This window comes from Oryzias latipes, chromosome 8, assembly GCF_053564925.1.
Source record: "Oryzias latipes strain Hd-rR chromosome 8, Olatipes_Hd-rR_3.1".
NCBI lineage: Eukaryota > Metazoa > Chordata > Actinopteri > Beloniformes > Adrianichthyidae > Oryzias > Oryzias latipes.
In genome coordinates this window covers 9,130,515-9,146,495 of record NC_136244.1, presented here as the reverse complement: position 1 = coordinate 9,146,495, position 15,981 = coordinate 9,130,515, and the positions used below count along the sequence as shown (strand labels likewise).

Sequence of the window (15,981 nt, the reverse complement as noted above, 5' to 3'; positions counted from 1 at the left end):
CTGGTTACCAGTGGAGCATTTTACAGGTTTACATGTACACAGTAATCTGATTTTCCAGCTTCCACAACCTCTTAAGGACATTTTACCACTTCATCCAGCTGCTCTTGTCTTTCAAGATCAGACCATCATCTTCTGATCTATATTAAAAGCATTCTCAGTGGTCTTTTAATTGTGATTATGCCATTTTTAGCCCAAAACAAAAAACCTGTCATTGTCTAGGACATAGTTTCGGCAAAGTGGCAATAGTTTATTAGAAATTGGCTTTTGAATCGTGGGCAGGACTATTGGTGCGCAGCAAACCAATTTAAATAAAACTTTATTTATATAGCACTTTTCCTATGAAAGCATAACACAAAGTGCTTTACCTTAAAACAAAAGAAAATAAATATATAAAAACAAGCACGAAAATTAAAAGAGCCCCCTCCCGTACCTACACACAACCCCCCAACCCTTTCACACCTCCCACCCCCTAACTGATGGGGAAAGACAATGAGAAATAGGAAATAGGCTGAGCACGAGAACCAAATGTTTGTCATTGGAAACGCTAATAATAATTGGAACCTCCCTCTCTGTGAAAAGCTGCATAAAATGCAGCATCACAGGCGGGGACCAGCCCCACCACAGCAGGGCGGCAATGCAGGCCCCCCATCTAGAGCTGCAGCGGCTGAACAGCAGCCGACCCAGAGCGAGAAGATCCAACTGATGAAGCAAAAATAAAAATGAGAATTAAAGAGTAAAACATACTGATAAAAGCAATAAACAAATAAACAATAAAACATTGAAAACAAGTAAATAAAAATAAATCATTGATAACCTAAAATTCATAAAACAGGATAAAATGGATAAATAAATACAAATTTTAAATAAAATGAGAAAAAGAAATAATAAAAGTAGTAAAATTAGCTAAAAGCCCGGTTAAACAGATAGGTCTTGAGCCTTTTCTTAAAAGCATTAATGCTCTCTGCGGCTCTCAGGTCCTCTGGCAGACTGTTCCACAAACAGGGGTCATAGTGCTGAAAAGCGGCCTCTCCATTGGTTTTGGTTTTTACAGGTTGAATGGTTAATAGACCAGCGCCCGAGGATCTCAGGTTCCGCGAGGGTTAATATTTTACTACAAGATCTGATAAATAAGAAGGCACGAGACCGTTAAGACATTTAAAAATTGTTTAAAGTATCTTAAAATCGATCCTGAAGCCTATGGGGAGCCAAAAGGGTTTTTTAAAATTGGGGTGATGTGAGGCCGCCTCCTGGTCTTGGTAAGAACTCGTGCAGCAGAGATGAGCTGAAGGTTCTTAATGTTTTTGAAAACCAGCAAGCAGGGTGTTACAATAATCAATTCTACTGATGATAAAAGCATGCATTGGCATCTCCATATTAGCAAGAGAGAGTGGTGGGCGGACCCTAGCTAGATAGCTATGTACAGCTGGGTATCATCAGCATAGCTATGATAACTGATGTTTTGGCTTCTGATGACATTCCCCAGAGGAAGCATGGTAACCCTTGTGCTATCTTAGATGACCCCACCCTTACATTGACGTGTTATTCCTACCATGACAAAGGTGGATAATAAAGGTGGAAAAATTTCATGTAATCCATGAACACCAGTGAGGTTCACAAATCATTGAAGAAAAAAGGTTCAGAGCACTGTCTAGTTGGTCTAGATGATCCAACTCCCAATGTTAAAGTGCCTAGGATAGCACAAGGGTTTTAAAAAGCAAGGGGCCAAGGAACCTTGAGGCACACCACATTTAAGAGAGTTTGTATTTTTCTGAAAGATTTTTTTTGTCTGCTCCTGATTCACAACAATTAATACATTAAACATGCCATTTTAAACGTAATTTTCTTAATATATGACCACCATCATAGGAAAAATGCCTAAAGTTGTTAAAAAAATGTTAAAAAAAAACAAAAACGGACCCTAGCTAGATAGACAATTTTCATCAGAGTGGGTCTTTAAACAGCTTTTACTAATTATCATTTGTATGCTTAAACAAAGCAGATTCCCATCATTTATTAAGGTTAACAAGATTTTTAAAGCATAAACTCATTTTGTTATTGGCATGACTTTGAAGATACCAAATTACTACTGAATACAAATTGTAATCTGGTTACTTCTACCCCTTTCGACAAAACCAGCACACAACAATGAGACAGAAGAATACCGTGTGTAGTTAGGTTGGCTGAGTACACTTGTCCAGCACAAGCTCAAATAATATCTACTCAAAGAACCACTCCAATCATCTTTTGATCTATTGTAAACGTTTTACCAGTGTCTTTTAATTGTGATTATGCCGTTTTCAGGCAAAATGGGAAAAAAAACTGTGTCATTTTCTAGGACATACTTTCTGCAGAGAGGCAAGAGTTTATTTGACCTTGGAGTTGTGGGTGGGAATGTTGGCACTGAGAAAGCCTGGGCTCATTTCCCATCATCCATCTGTTTACATGTTCTTCTGCTAGCTTACAGCCCCTCACAACCTTGATCGAACATTGCAACAAAAATGAGCAATATTGGAGCTATCCAGACGTAAAGTTTTTAACCAGATCCCAGCTCACACGAGGACAACAAAGATGTACATGGATCTGTTGGTTTGCAAGAAGCAGATGCCTCAGAATGGTGCGAATAGCTTCTAATTGCCGTAATAGCTTCAAATGCAATATTTTTCAAGCAACTTTTTTTTACTTGCTCCTGACTCACATTTACATTTCTTAGAAATAAAGAAATAGTCCCAAATTATATTTTAGGCTTAATTTTCTTGGTGCATGTCCTCCATAATGAAAAAATGCCACAATAACATGTTTGAACACCATTTTTGTTTATCGGAGTGGGTCTTTAAATATGAAGTTCTTGCCCATAAAAAATGCATTTAGAATAAAAACATATAACATTGTCTTTGCAGCAAACTCTTAAGATTTGTAAAAAAAAAATTCACATATAAAGAACCTAACAGAGCATAATTTTTCTCTATAATCCTAGATGTAAAAAAGAAACACGTGAGCGTTTTTAAACTACACCGTCAGCAAACACAGGACGGCACACTTCACTCCACACGTGGATCAGTCAAGATATTTTATGTAGATCTATAATGACAGGGTGGGGTAAAGCAACATCCGGTGTCCGTAAGTTTGTGACGTCCATATCGTTTATAGGTCGTCCGTGCCCCGGCCGGCGTCAGCCGGCAATAGTTCGCGCTGTCGTAATTACGTAAGCATTTCATCGGCTGTGGACTTCCTTAGTCGTTGAGTTGTGCCTTTATCACCAACATGGATCCAGCAAAAGACCCAGAAAAGACATGTGTCTTGTGTTGTCAAGACGTTGAAATATTTGCTTTGGGAAAATGTGATCACCCAGTTTGCTATCGTTGCTCGACGAAGATGAGGGTGCTGTGCGAGCAGAAATACTGCGCTGTCTGCCGGGAGGAGCTCGACAAGGTTCGTGGTCCCTTCTACTTTAACTCGAGGTCCGACTAAGCTAGACAGGCCATACAGCTGAGTAGTGCTTTTTTTAAGGGGGAATCACAGCTCTAATGTTAGTTCGGTGTTAGCATCTGTTTAAAAACAAAAGCTTTTCATTCAACGAGAAATGTTGGTCCATACATTCGTTAAACCAAAGTAACAGTTTATCTTCGTAGTCTTTAGCCAATCAAGCTAATGCTAACATCCCATCCCACTGTCAGTGTCAGTCCAGTGTTTAACATAAAGTAGTCTACAATAATCGGCGTAATTTGCTGTATTTTCTCTATAAGGACACTATTGTTTAACTTTCTAACTAATTTATAATTTTGTTTGTTTAATTTGTCAACCCGTGGCTAGGTACTAAGTAAAGGTATGTTTTCAACCACCAGGATTGAAAACATCATTCCATTTTGCCACATATCGGATGTACATTTTTGATAAGAAACCCATATTGTCGTTTAGGTTAAATGAACGCTAGGTCTTACATTATGTCCCACACATCTATCTATATAGAAAGGCTTTTAATTTGCTAGGGATTCTAACTTCCGGTTAGTGGTTATGATTGTTTGCTGCTAGGAGAGCTTTTCTGTGCTCCAACGGTCAGCTGTTTGACATTAGTTTGAGCTACACGTGGTCTATAGGAAAGTCATAAAACCCAGATATGTTAAAAGAAAGACCCTTAAATAACTTATACTTGGAACATTTATAAATCCATTATAAGCGTATGTAGAATGATAATAATCCAAAATCCAGATCTCGATTCCATTGCAAATTTGAATCAAGAAACCCAGCAAGTTATATTCTGCCCTTTAACAGAAATTGCACATCTGAAGAACGATATTTTGCTTCTGATGTAGGATTCTTTGTATGTTTGCTAGTGACCTTTCCCATCTTCTTTGTCTCTTTCTGTTATAGGTGGTGTTTGTGAAAAAACTGGAGGCTTTTCAGTCTCTATCGTATCAGAATTTCCCCTGTGAAAAAACATATGATATTTATTTTGGGGACGAGATGATCTATTCACAGTACAGGTATGAGATGACTCTTGTTTTGCTTTTTGTTGATTTCTTGACACAGTGATGTTAATTTTCTCAGTATTATGTGTTAGCATCCAAGGTTGCATGTTGTTGTTGCATGTATATAAAATTAATCTTAAAGTTAAAGTCCTATTATGTGTCACACACCTAGGTGTGTGAAATGTGTTCTCTCCATTTGATCCATCCTCTGGAGGAGCGGTGAGCTGCAGAAACAGGCGCGCTCTGGTACTATTTGGTGGTTTAACCCTAACCACAACTCTAATCCTAACCTTAATCCTTCCTCTAGCTCAGTGCTTCTCAATTATTTTTTGCAAGGAAAACGAAAATGTTTCGCGCCCCCACTCGCCGCATTGACTATAGATAAGATCAGTATCTATAAAAATTCTGTAGGTATACCTAAAATTGTATCTTTTTACATCAACAAATGAAAAAAGCAATATAAATCCACTTTCAAGAAATATTAACTTTATTTTGCCGCAAAGAAACCCTGTTATAGTCTAAAACAGAAAAGAAGCTTAAAGTGACTGGGAAAAAAATCTCAACACCAGGAGATGATCCTGGTGTTGTGCAATCGAGGCTGTGCTCCGTGCGCTGTTCCACCTCGCAGCCTGACCGCACTATCCCTCCCTTTTTCCTTCTCGCTCACTTCTCAAAGACAGGAGCGCGCAGCTGCTGGGACGGCATTTCACAGGTTTTAGGCTGTTACAAACACTCAGATATAACAGATATAGGAAACCAATAGTGGCGCAGAACTTTTTTCCAAGCACTGAGTTGCTGCCGCCACCGCCCCCCGTTAAATTTGCGCCCCGGGCAATTGACCGTATTTTCTGTGCCTAAAACCGCTACTAGTACGCGTCCCCCCTGGCAACGCATGGGGGCACGCCCCACTAATTGAGAAGCACTGTTCTAGGTCAAGAAAAAAGTTCAGGGCTGGCCGCACGTATTTCAAAAATTACGTGCGAATAGACACTTGCTTAAAAAAAAAAAGTTAATCAACATTGGATTCATGCTTACATCCCTTATGAGTATGTACCAAGTATCTTGAATCCAGATGTGACTGGTCAAAAACTGTATGAAGACTATGTTACAGAGCAAATCAATGAAGATGTCAGCATATGGGCACCTGTAAAGAAGGAGAACAACTAGATGTTCCTGTCTGCAAAACATAAAACTACAGTGAAACTGCTAGACTATAATCTGGATCTAAAAGAGACCAAGGACATGAATGGCAGACTGATGGTCCTCGCCAGGTCCAGCAGAGACATCAACCAGAAAGAAGCCATTGGAAACTATGAGTTTACTCTGACACCAAGAGCCCATTTTGCTGCAGATGGTACAATCCTGCCATGCCTGGAAAAATCAAAGTTGATGCACCTCCTTATCAAGTCGCCTACGAGGTCGCCTAGAAGTGTTACAGGAAGAGCAGCAGCCAAGAGATTGAATGTGCATCATTCCAGGTACTCCAAGTCACAAGATAGCCTTGGTAGATGGAATGGTAGATGGCCAAGAAACCAGCAACCATGGTGACAGTCAAACATCTTAGTGAACGATTCAATGACAGGCAAATGTTCCTTACACAAGACTTTGATGAAATCATCCTTGTGTTTGACACATACAGAGATGATTCTCTCAAGAGTGTCAGTTCAGAGACGTTTGTTTGTTGTTCCTGTTAAATATTCATATTTTAATGTTCCTGTTGATGTTTTCCAGTTTTTGCTAATCAATATATCACAGCTTCTGTACTATTACTCAGCTGCTTTAATATACATTTAGCTTTTTACATCTTTATATTTTAACAGAAGTTTTTCTTTTGTTATCTGCTCCCCCAAAATCAGGCGTCTGTTGTTCTCAGAATGCCCCCGCTGCCCCGAGCCCAAGATTTTCTGCACGTTTGAAGAGCTGGAGAAGCACATGAGAAAGCAGCATGAGCTGTTTTGCTGCAAACTCTGCACAAAACATCTTAAGGTAAAATTCTACCGGGTCAAATATCTACCTTAAAGATGAGGTTATGTTAGTTTTGACATGTTAGGTAAAACTTTTTGTTTTTGGAAAATCTTAAAGCATCAAAATTTGACTACATGGTATTTTCAACATTCTAAGAATCACAAAACATTTTCTATTGGATGCACCAAACATGACTTTAGATTTGCAGGAAAATATAAAATATTTTATATTTAGATCATTCTCAAAAGTCCATTTCTTTTACTCATCTTTAAAAATCAGTTCTTAGTTTTTCCTATTCAACTCTTCAGCCAAAAATTCTGATTTCTCACCAGATCTTTTCTCACGAACGGAAATGGTACAATCGTAAGGAGCTCGCTCGTCACAGAGCTCATGGCGACACGGATGACACCAGCCACCGAGGACACCCACTCTGCAAATTCTGTGATGACCGTTACCTCGATAATGATGAGCTGCTGAAGCACCTGCGCAGGGATCACTATTTCTGCCATTTCTGTGATGCCGATGGCTCTCAGGAATATTACAGGTTTTTATTTAAAGAAAAGGCTGCGCGTTCTGCTCTTTCTGATTTTATTTATGCAAAATTACAACTTTTTTTTTGTCCACAGTGACTACCAGTATCTGAGCGAACACTTCAGGGAGAGTCACTATCTGTGCGAGGAAGGTCGGTGTGCCACCGAACAGTTTACTCACGCCTTCCGCTCTGAGATCGACTACAAAGCCCACAAGGCCGCAGCGCATAGCAAGAATAGAGCTGAGGCGCGGCAGAACCGCCAGATCGAGCTGCAGTTTAACTACGCCACGAGACAACAAAGGAGGAACGAAGGTTGGTTGCCACGCTGTCATCATGTGTAACTTTCTAAAATGACTCAATAAAGGTAACGTGTTCATCCATGTAGGTATGCTGACAGGCGAGGACTATGAGGAAATGAGGCAGAATCGTGGAGGAAGAGGAAGGCCGCCAGGAGGTCAGAAGAGCTGGAGGTACTCCAGGTGAGTTCAAATGACCATTTCAGTCATTCTGTTCCACTCAACCATTGTTTAAATGTCATCTCATTTAGTCAGTCAAAATCTCAAGATCATTTTGGTTTCTGTATTCGATTTTTGCTCGTTTTGTCCGAGCAGAGAAAGAGAAGAGGAGGACAGGCAGGTGGAGGCTGCTCTGAGAGCCTCCATGGCAATGCGAAGGCAGGCGGAGAGAGCTGCAGTGCAAGAGAGGAGCACTCCCAAACACTGCAGGGAGGACCGGGTCGACAGAACAGAACCAGAGGAGCCCAAAGCCAACACTGGACACAAGACAGTTAACAGACCTCCAGGTAAAACAAAATAAATAAATAAACGAGGATAAAATGCCTGCTTTGTTTTAAGTTTTAATTCAACTTTACCAATATTTAATTGAAATACACAACTTTCTTTGTTATTGCCATCTTAAAATTATAGTGCTGAAGCTGCTGTTCTAAAATTTGAATTTATTTTTTTTTTGATAGTGAAAACTTTGAAAAGCTCCAATCCAGGTGATGATGAGTTTCCAGTTTTAGGAGCCACAGCTTTAATCCCCAGGTAAACTGCAGCCTTAAAGACCCACTCTGATGAAAATTGTGTTTTGAACATGGTGTTGTTGTTGCATTTTTCTGATCACTGGGGACATATATAAGGAAACGAAAACTTTAAAGTTGCATTTCTGAGTATTTCTTTATTCAAATTGTGGTGAATCAGGAGCAGACAAAAAAAATGCAGTTGGAAAAAGATTGTATTTGTGACGGAGAAAATACATTGGTCAGGCCACAAGCTCCCTGCTCTGCTGCATCATCCACTTGTAGAAGACTCTTGTGTGGAAAACTGTGTGGTGTTTTAACTAACAGTGGTTGCTAAGTTACTGAATTGAGGGAGAAGTCTGGCTCTGGCATCTGGATCAAAACTGTACGACTGGATGGCTCCAATATTGCTTGCCATTTTTGTTGCACCCCCAAATGTTAAATTGGGATTGTGAGGGGCTGTAAGCTAGAGGGAGAACGAGGAAATGGCAAGCTCTCATAACTGAAAGGGGGGCAGGGTTGCCCCATGCCATCGGCCCTGCCCACCTCTCAGAGGCTTATTTATTTTTGTGCAAAAAGTATGACATTTGGCTTTTTTCCCTCCTAGTGTGAAGCCTGCTTCTGTGGGAGGTGCTGCAACCCTAAAGGAGGAGGAGTACCCCAGTCTCTCCGCTGCTGCCGTTTCAGCCCCGATGACCCCCGCCTACTCCGCCCAGCCCAGGAAGACTTCATCTTTTCAAGAGGAGGATTTTCCCGCTCTTGTTCCCAAAGTCCGCCCCCGCAAACCTGCGGCAAGCACCAGTTCTGCATGGTCCAACCATACAGCTGTAGCTGCACCCATCACTCATCCTCCGCCATTCTCCAGACCCACCCCTCCTGTCTCATTATCAACTTCTGGGCCTGAGCTCCTCTCTTCATCAAACTCTGTATCATCGCGCAAGAAAAAGAAAGTCGGCGAGAACATAAAAGCGGCTTCTCGCCACTCTCCTTCTCTCTCTGATGATGAGAGCAGTGGGATGACACAGCGGGAGTTTCGCTCAGTCCCCACCATGTTGGATATCTCCTCGCTTCTTACTGTCAAAACCGACAACAGCAAATCCTCGACTGTCCACGCCCCCCCTTCAAACTCCACTGCCAGTGCAGACTCCCCTGCACCCAAAAACAGCAAGAAGAAAAAGCAGAAGAATGCAGGTGCTGCTTCTACGTCTGCGTTCACAGCTCCTGGCATGACTGCTGATGTGAATCCAATCTCTGTGGAGACAGCTGCCCAGAAGGAAAACCTCCCAGAGAAAACGCGGAACAAACCGAACTCCAGCGTTACAGCCCCGGCAGAGATGAGCAGGTTGGCAAATGGATATCCCGATCCGCCTCAGAGTGTTGGCAAAGAAAACCCGCTACTAATCCCAGTCTCAAGCACCGAACCCCCCCCAGACCAGGAGGAGGAATTCCCGGCCCTCGCGACTAAGAAACCACCTCCAGGTTAGCTTCACAACTTTAAATAATTTCATAAATATCTTTCTTTTCCATCTGTTTATTTGTTGATACTAAATAATTTGATAAACTCTAATGTGATCAACACTTTAAGACAGTGGGAACCGGACCAGCACCGGTCAGTTGGTACCTGGGCGCAGAGAAAAAATAAGAACTTTTTATTTTATGTATAATTGAGTCTGAAGGAGATTTTGGAAAATTACTTGACTCTCTTTTAAACTTTTTCTTGATGCATGTCAGGTCACTCACTCAGTCACGTGTTGAAAATTCATCTGCTTCTTTCTTAAAACGGCTTCACAGACAGCTAAATTAAAAAAGCCCAAGCTAGCAAAGTTTGACAATAAACTAATTTATTTGGAAAGTTTCTTTTTTGCAGAAAAGTGAGCCAGTGAGGAAACAGAAGAGGCTTTGACTTCAAAATAAAAGAAATCTTCATTTAACAGACAAAACAGGAGTCTGTACTTCAAAAATGGATTTTAATACAACAGTTGTTACCACACACCATAATATTAATGCATAATATTGAGCAATCAACTGTCAGAGTAATAAAGCTGTTTAAACAGTGGATTTAAGTTTCATATTCTATTTAGAAAATACTAGTTGTCGGATGAGACTGATATTTTAGCTTCTACTTTAGGAGCTACGGGTTAAGGAAAAATATCACATTTTATCTAAATGCGAAATCTAGTGTATTAATAAAATTTAAATCAGCTTCCGATATTTTAGGATGAAGATAAACTTTATCCTCAAATTAAGGAAAACTGGATGACAGAAAAAATAAATAAGACACCACCTTCAGCCCTGTACAGACCGGACCGTGACAACATGGACATTAAACCAGTACGTGACCTGTAAAAGGTTGGAGACCACGGATTTTAGCTGCTTCTAATGTTCTGCTAGTTCTGCTATCTGGTTTGTCCAAATAAAGTTTTCAGACTCGTTAGATGTGAACGCATCACAATAAAACTCACCTGACATCAGGTTTTTATTGCTAATGAATTCTCAATTTGTAAACGACAACATGCGAAACGTTATTCTTTGAAAGAACAAACACAGAAATGGACAGCATCCCTCATATTTGGGGACCAGAGGTTGCCCATTGTCGTAGCATTTATTTTTTTCTGGGTTATGTTTAACATAACCTTAGGCTGATCGCTTAAAAAACAGATTCGATAAAGTAGATAGTGGACGTTGGCGGACTTCCAACCTATTACATGATGCAAAGTGCTTTAAGTCTCTTTTTGGAGCTCTTGTCTGTTTTCCCTGTAAATAGAAATATTTAAGATGCTTTATTGATTCTTACACAGGTTTTCAGTAGAAGTGGAAGCTCAAACTGTTTTGTTTTGTTTTCTTCTGTCAGGTTTCAGGGCCTCCTTCCCATTAACAGCCTCCGTGCCCCCCTCAGCCTTACCAATGCCCCCACCTCCACCTGGTTTGGGAATCGCTGCCCCAAAGCCGCCTCCAGGCTTCACAGGAATCCCCCTCAACAGCAATGTGGTGGAGGTTGCACCCTCTGCAGTTAACAGGTCAGCAGATCTGAAACTTCTCTTGATGTGTCGTTTAAGCTAATGCTTTAATGCAGGGGTCCAATGAGTTATATGGCTAGAGATGCTAGCCCAAGATGCGTAAAGAGCGACGCCATATTGGAAAGGTCTGTAAACAATAAGACGAGGCTTAGCAGTTACAGTAAAATGACCATAAAATGCTTAATTTTGGTCTGATTTTAAAAAGAAAAAAACTCTTATCATAAAAATAAGACTCATGTCATGGTAGTAATGTGCAACAGATGGACATTTGAAACTTTTCTATGAAAAATTACTGCATAATATAGGACATATATATATATAATGCAATGCATACCTAATAAATGGTTGCGATTTTATTTAAATCTACAGACATACTAAGATTTACACACACTGTTAGACTCCTCAGTCTGTGTTTCAAAACAGGTCGGTAGGTAGCCAACGTCGCAGCAGACAGCTTTGTGCCCAATGTATATGGTAACAGTTGTGCCAGTCTGGGGGGCCCCGTGGACGGGAAAGAGGTCGCAGTGAGCACTTCTGTCCACGGTCCCGGTGCAGTGAGGTTCTGGGGGCCTTCCCTGTAAAACACGGGGCGGCCAGGGCTTGTCAGGCTGGTTGCGACGCACCGCTGTGAAGGGTGTGCACCTGGCGGTCTTCGCTCGCCGCTACTGAGGGAATCCTGGTTAGTTTCATTTTCTCTGCTTAGTAATATGCTTCAATTCAGCAGGCAATCCTCCAAAAAACCAAAAAAGATTGGTCCTGCTAGAGAACGTGGAAATATTTTGAAGTATAATGCTACCACTGACTTTGAATAGACTACAAGATCAGCCTAAAAATTCACTGTTGTGACAGTAAAGGAAAGTCACTATCTTGTTTTCCCTGCTGTCTATGCAGTTGTAGCACACCTGTGAGCCGGTATCTCCACCTATCCAATATGGTGTCCAACCTTTGCTTACGCAACAAGCTAGTGTAACTACTCTAGCCCAATGAGTTATATCGCTAGAGGAGACACGCCCGCTTGGGACCCCTGGCCGACAGTGGCAGAGTGCGACGCCATCTTGGTGAGGTCATCGGCGCCCACATGATAATGCTTTCTATAGCCTTTAGTGGCATCTAAGTAGCTTTTATATAATTTATATATATTATTATTTCTATATATTTATACATATAGATAAATATATAATATATATGTATATAATTGATATTTATACATCATTTGTTCTTGCTAAATAAGAGAAACAGTTAGCCTTAAAAGCTCAAACTTTAATGAAAAATGCATAGTTGCAGGACTTCTAACAAATAAAAAAAATGATCACAAAGAATTTTTAAAAATATTTTTTAAAAATGTAGAAGTTTTAGACCTCTGACATGGAATTTAAATTATTTAGAAAAGCCCAACAATAAGTCAATAATAATAAATCAATTGTTAATAATAAATGATAACAATAAATCAATAATAATAATGAATCAATGTCAACAATGAATCCAAAAGTCATCAACAGATTTACCCTAATAAAGAAAAAAACAAAAAACAAAGAAAAACAATAGATTTACTGATTCATGTGAATGATCAATTTGGTGTAACACAGATAGTATGGTGCCGAGTTTCAAGCGAACAGTCTGGCCGGTCTTATCAAAATCTGGTTCCACGAAATGTTTTGAACATATCCAGACTGTATTACTAGTTGGTACCACAGTGATCCATATGGGTTAGCTCTTGTGATAGCTAAGGCCCACTTAGCTATCAGAAATATCAGAAATGTACAAAAATTTATATAACTATAATAGCGTAGTCCTAGTATACTGTATATAGGTTTAACACAATAAAGTTTACATTTATGTCGACAGCAGATTATACGTACATGTTGCTAATAGCCCTGCAGCATCATGCATGTCAACATGTGTACTATTAATGAAGGCCCTGCAGCATTAAAAGAAAAAAAATTATAGAACATACCTGTGAAATGTTATGCCTTCCTCCTTCGTGGACTCATTTCTCAGATTTTGGCAGTTGAAACCTGCACAATGAACTGGTATTTTGCAAAAATGTGTTCACATGCATGCACTGCAGCAGTGACTTGACATCACCACGATGGCGGTGCTCTCCTCCCATGAGGAACCACGTGACGTCTCCTCTAGTGATATAACTCATTGCTCTAGCCTATATAACTCATTGCAGGGGTCAGCAATGTGTATGACATGAAGTACCAAGTTAAAATTTTCTCCTTAACAACTGTGACATCACCAACTATGATGTGAACTAATACAAAAAAAATACAAAAACATGTTCAATATATCTGAAATTTATTTAATTCACAAAGGGCAGGTCAGATAGCTTTCATAAACACATTTAGCTTTCATAACAATAATGCATAAGGAAAATAGGCCAAAGTGTCGTGGGTCCCGCCGGGAAATAATGCAGAGGAGTCAAGGTGGGAACGTTCTTTCATTTATTCAAGAACCCGAGCACTACAACTGCTCCACGCAGGGCACATCAGGTCGTGACACCTGTCTCTCTCTCCATTTTCACTTCCTGTGATACTTCCTTTTAACCCATAAGCCCCTCCTACTGGGCGTTGATCTCCATTAGTCCACAGGTAAGGTCACAGGAAACAGTCTTATACATAAAATAAATAACAGTGTGGATGCCACCACCAGCTGACGCTGCCACACTGTCACATCAAGTTAAAGTAGTTTTGCAACTATGTTTGTTTGAAACAAGAACTTCTGTGGTACGTGGGGCAGCGATAAGGCGGTCGACCTCTGATCAGAAGGGAAGTTCGGTTCCTGCCACACCCGCACATGTGTAAAAGTGTCCTTGGGCAAGGCACGGAACTCCTCCTTGCCTCTGGTGGAAGGTCACTAAAAAAGGCGCCAGTGTTCGGCAGCAGAGCCGTCACCAGTGTGTGTGTGTGTGTGTGTGTGTGAATGTGTGTGTGTGTCTGTAAAGCGCTTTGGGCCTTAGAGGAAGGTAAATGGCGCAATACAAGTACATGCCATTTACCATTTTATGGTGCGCATTGATTTGAATTGCCTGTTCATTAAAGGCTGACATGGAAAAGTGGCATTATTTATCACAGGTGGGCGGGGTCACAGTAACAGTGCTGCCTGAATGGACCCTTTTTCAACAATTCAAAACAGAATTCACATAAAGATGTCTGCCGAAACCCTCGACAGACATCTGCATACATCAGTGTGTACGCAGAGTGAATGATGAACTCAATATGACCTTTGTGTATGGCCTTAACACAGAAACAAAGGCAAAAGGAGATTGTCAGTCAAACCCATTGTTCCCTCTCAAATCTAAAAAATACAAACAGACAGATCAAGTGTTTATTGTTGTCACAGTTGTAGACCCCTGTTATGATGTCTGTTCAATCTCCAGCGCTCCCAAGGCGTTAAGCAGTGGTTACCTGGTCCCAGATGACTTCCAGCAGAGGAACCTGGAGCTCATCCAGTCCATTAAAAAGTACCTCAACAACGACGAGTCCAAGTTCAACCAGTTCAAAAACTACTCTGCTCAATTCAGACAGGTACCAGCCCAGATAAAAGCCTCCGTGCACTTTGATCACTCCCCTAATCTCTGCGTTTATTCTGCGTCTAGAGTGTGATCTCAGCGGCACAGTACCACTGCTGCTGCGAGGACCTACTCGGAGACAACTTCAACAGGATCTTCAACGAGCTGCTGGTACTACTGCCCGACACCACCAAGCAGCAGGAGCTGCTGACAGCCCACGCAGACTGCAAGGCTGTGGAGAGGCAGGCGGGCAGAGGAAGGAAAAACAGGAACAGGAACAATGCCTGGCACACACCCCATTCGGCGGCTAACACCGCAGCCGAACTGGACTGCCAGGTTTGCCCCACTTGCAGACAGGTACTTGCCCCCAAGGACTTTAACTCCCATAAGACCCTGCACATCACAGAAAATGAAGAATTCCCCTCCTTGCAGTCAATTAGTCGCATCATCAGATGAAGCACATGGGGGGCAACAGCCCGTTTCCAGGCAAATCCCAAAGAGGTTAAAGGTCTGTCTCTCAAGATGAAAGACGCTGGTTTGGGGCATTAGTGCTCTAAGGACCATAGGGATTGGTTTGTGTGTGTGGTTTACAGGTGGGTGGTGTTGGCTCCATCTTTTCTCATCTCCTGCAGATGCTTCAACTTGACACTTACAAATGGTGTCTCCTCCTACAGCACTTTGCTCCTTAACTGAAACTGTCTTATTTTGCTTTTTCATTAGTCAACACATCAGCATTTGAACAAAGTGCATGTGTCCTAGTGGTGCTGCTTTAGTAGAAAACCATCAGCCTTTCAAATGCTCTGTGTAAATCTTCACGACTTTTCTTGTCGGGCCTGCGTTCTCTGAGTGGACAGATTGTTAGCTCGTCAGATGGGGACGAAGCTGTTTGGAAATCAGAACAAACTTCAGTTTCATACTTGAAATTTACCTGTAATCTTCTCGTCTTCAAATTAAACATCAGAAATGTTTTTCTTTGATTGATAGGCTCATCAGGGCTCTTGCACTGCACATTTCAAATGAAAAGTAAAATAAAAAAAAATCAATGAAATTCAGACTTTTGTTTTTTCTTTCTTTTCAAAGACATTTGATAAGAGTCCTCTTGATGGCTAATACAGTACAACATTTCTTGCAGTTGTCCATACTAAAGAAATTGACTTTGAATATGTTAAATCCACTCAGTCTGATTTCATTTGAGGTGATTAGTAAAGACAGATTTCAAGAGAATGACTGTTTCTACCAGTTTGGTTACAGCAGGTCAGTGATTACACGTTCAACGGCGTCAGTCAGACTGAATTTAAAACGATGTTAACGTGCCTTTTATTATTGTAAATGCTGAGTATTTCATTGGAATTATGGGGCTTGTTTGTACACTCTGTGGTTACCAAGAGGGAGGTTTAACTTGGCCTGAGTTTACTGATGAACTTTGACTTGGTTGAGCCTGAGCTTAAAAATTTTTAATTTTTATT

General features: G+C 40.9%; 1 protein-coding gene across 2 annotated transcripts; it reads left to right on the top strand.

Moving 5' to 3' along the window:
• Nucleotides 1–3,010: 3,010 nt before the first annotated feature.
• On the top strand, nt 3,011–15,567 carry znf598 (zinc finger protein 598). Of its 2 annotated transcripts, XM_011478435.4 has the most exons (12): nt 3,011–3,429; nt 4,369–4,481; nt 6,323–6,452; nt 6,764–6,975; nt 7,058–7,275; nt 7,349–7,442; nt 7,575–7,765; nt 7,937–8,009; nt 8,592–9,463; nt 10,836–11,001; nt 14,384–14,531; nt 14,603–15,567. In XM_011478435.4, exons 1-12 carry the CDS (start codon nt 3,262–3,264, stop codon nt 14,969–14,971), a joined length of 2,754 nt encoding a protein of 917 aa, XP_011476737.1. In that variant the 5' UTR covers nt 3,011–3,261; the 3' UTR covers nt 14,972–15,567. The 2 variants fall into 2 exon arrangements, with proteins under 2 accessions (XP_011476737.1, XP_011476736.3); XM_011478434.4 differs by lacking the exons at nt 3,011–3,429; nt 4,369–4,481 and adding an exon at nt 5,475–5,944.
• Nucleotides 15,568–15,981: the final 414 nt, after the last annotated feature.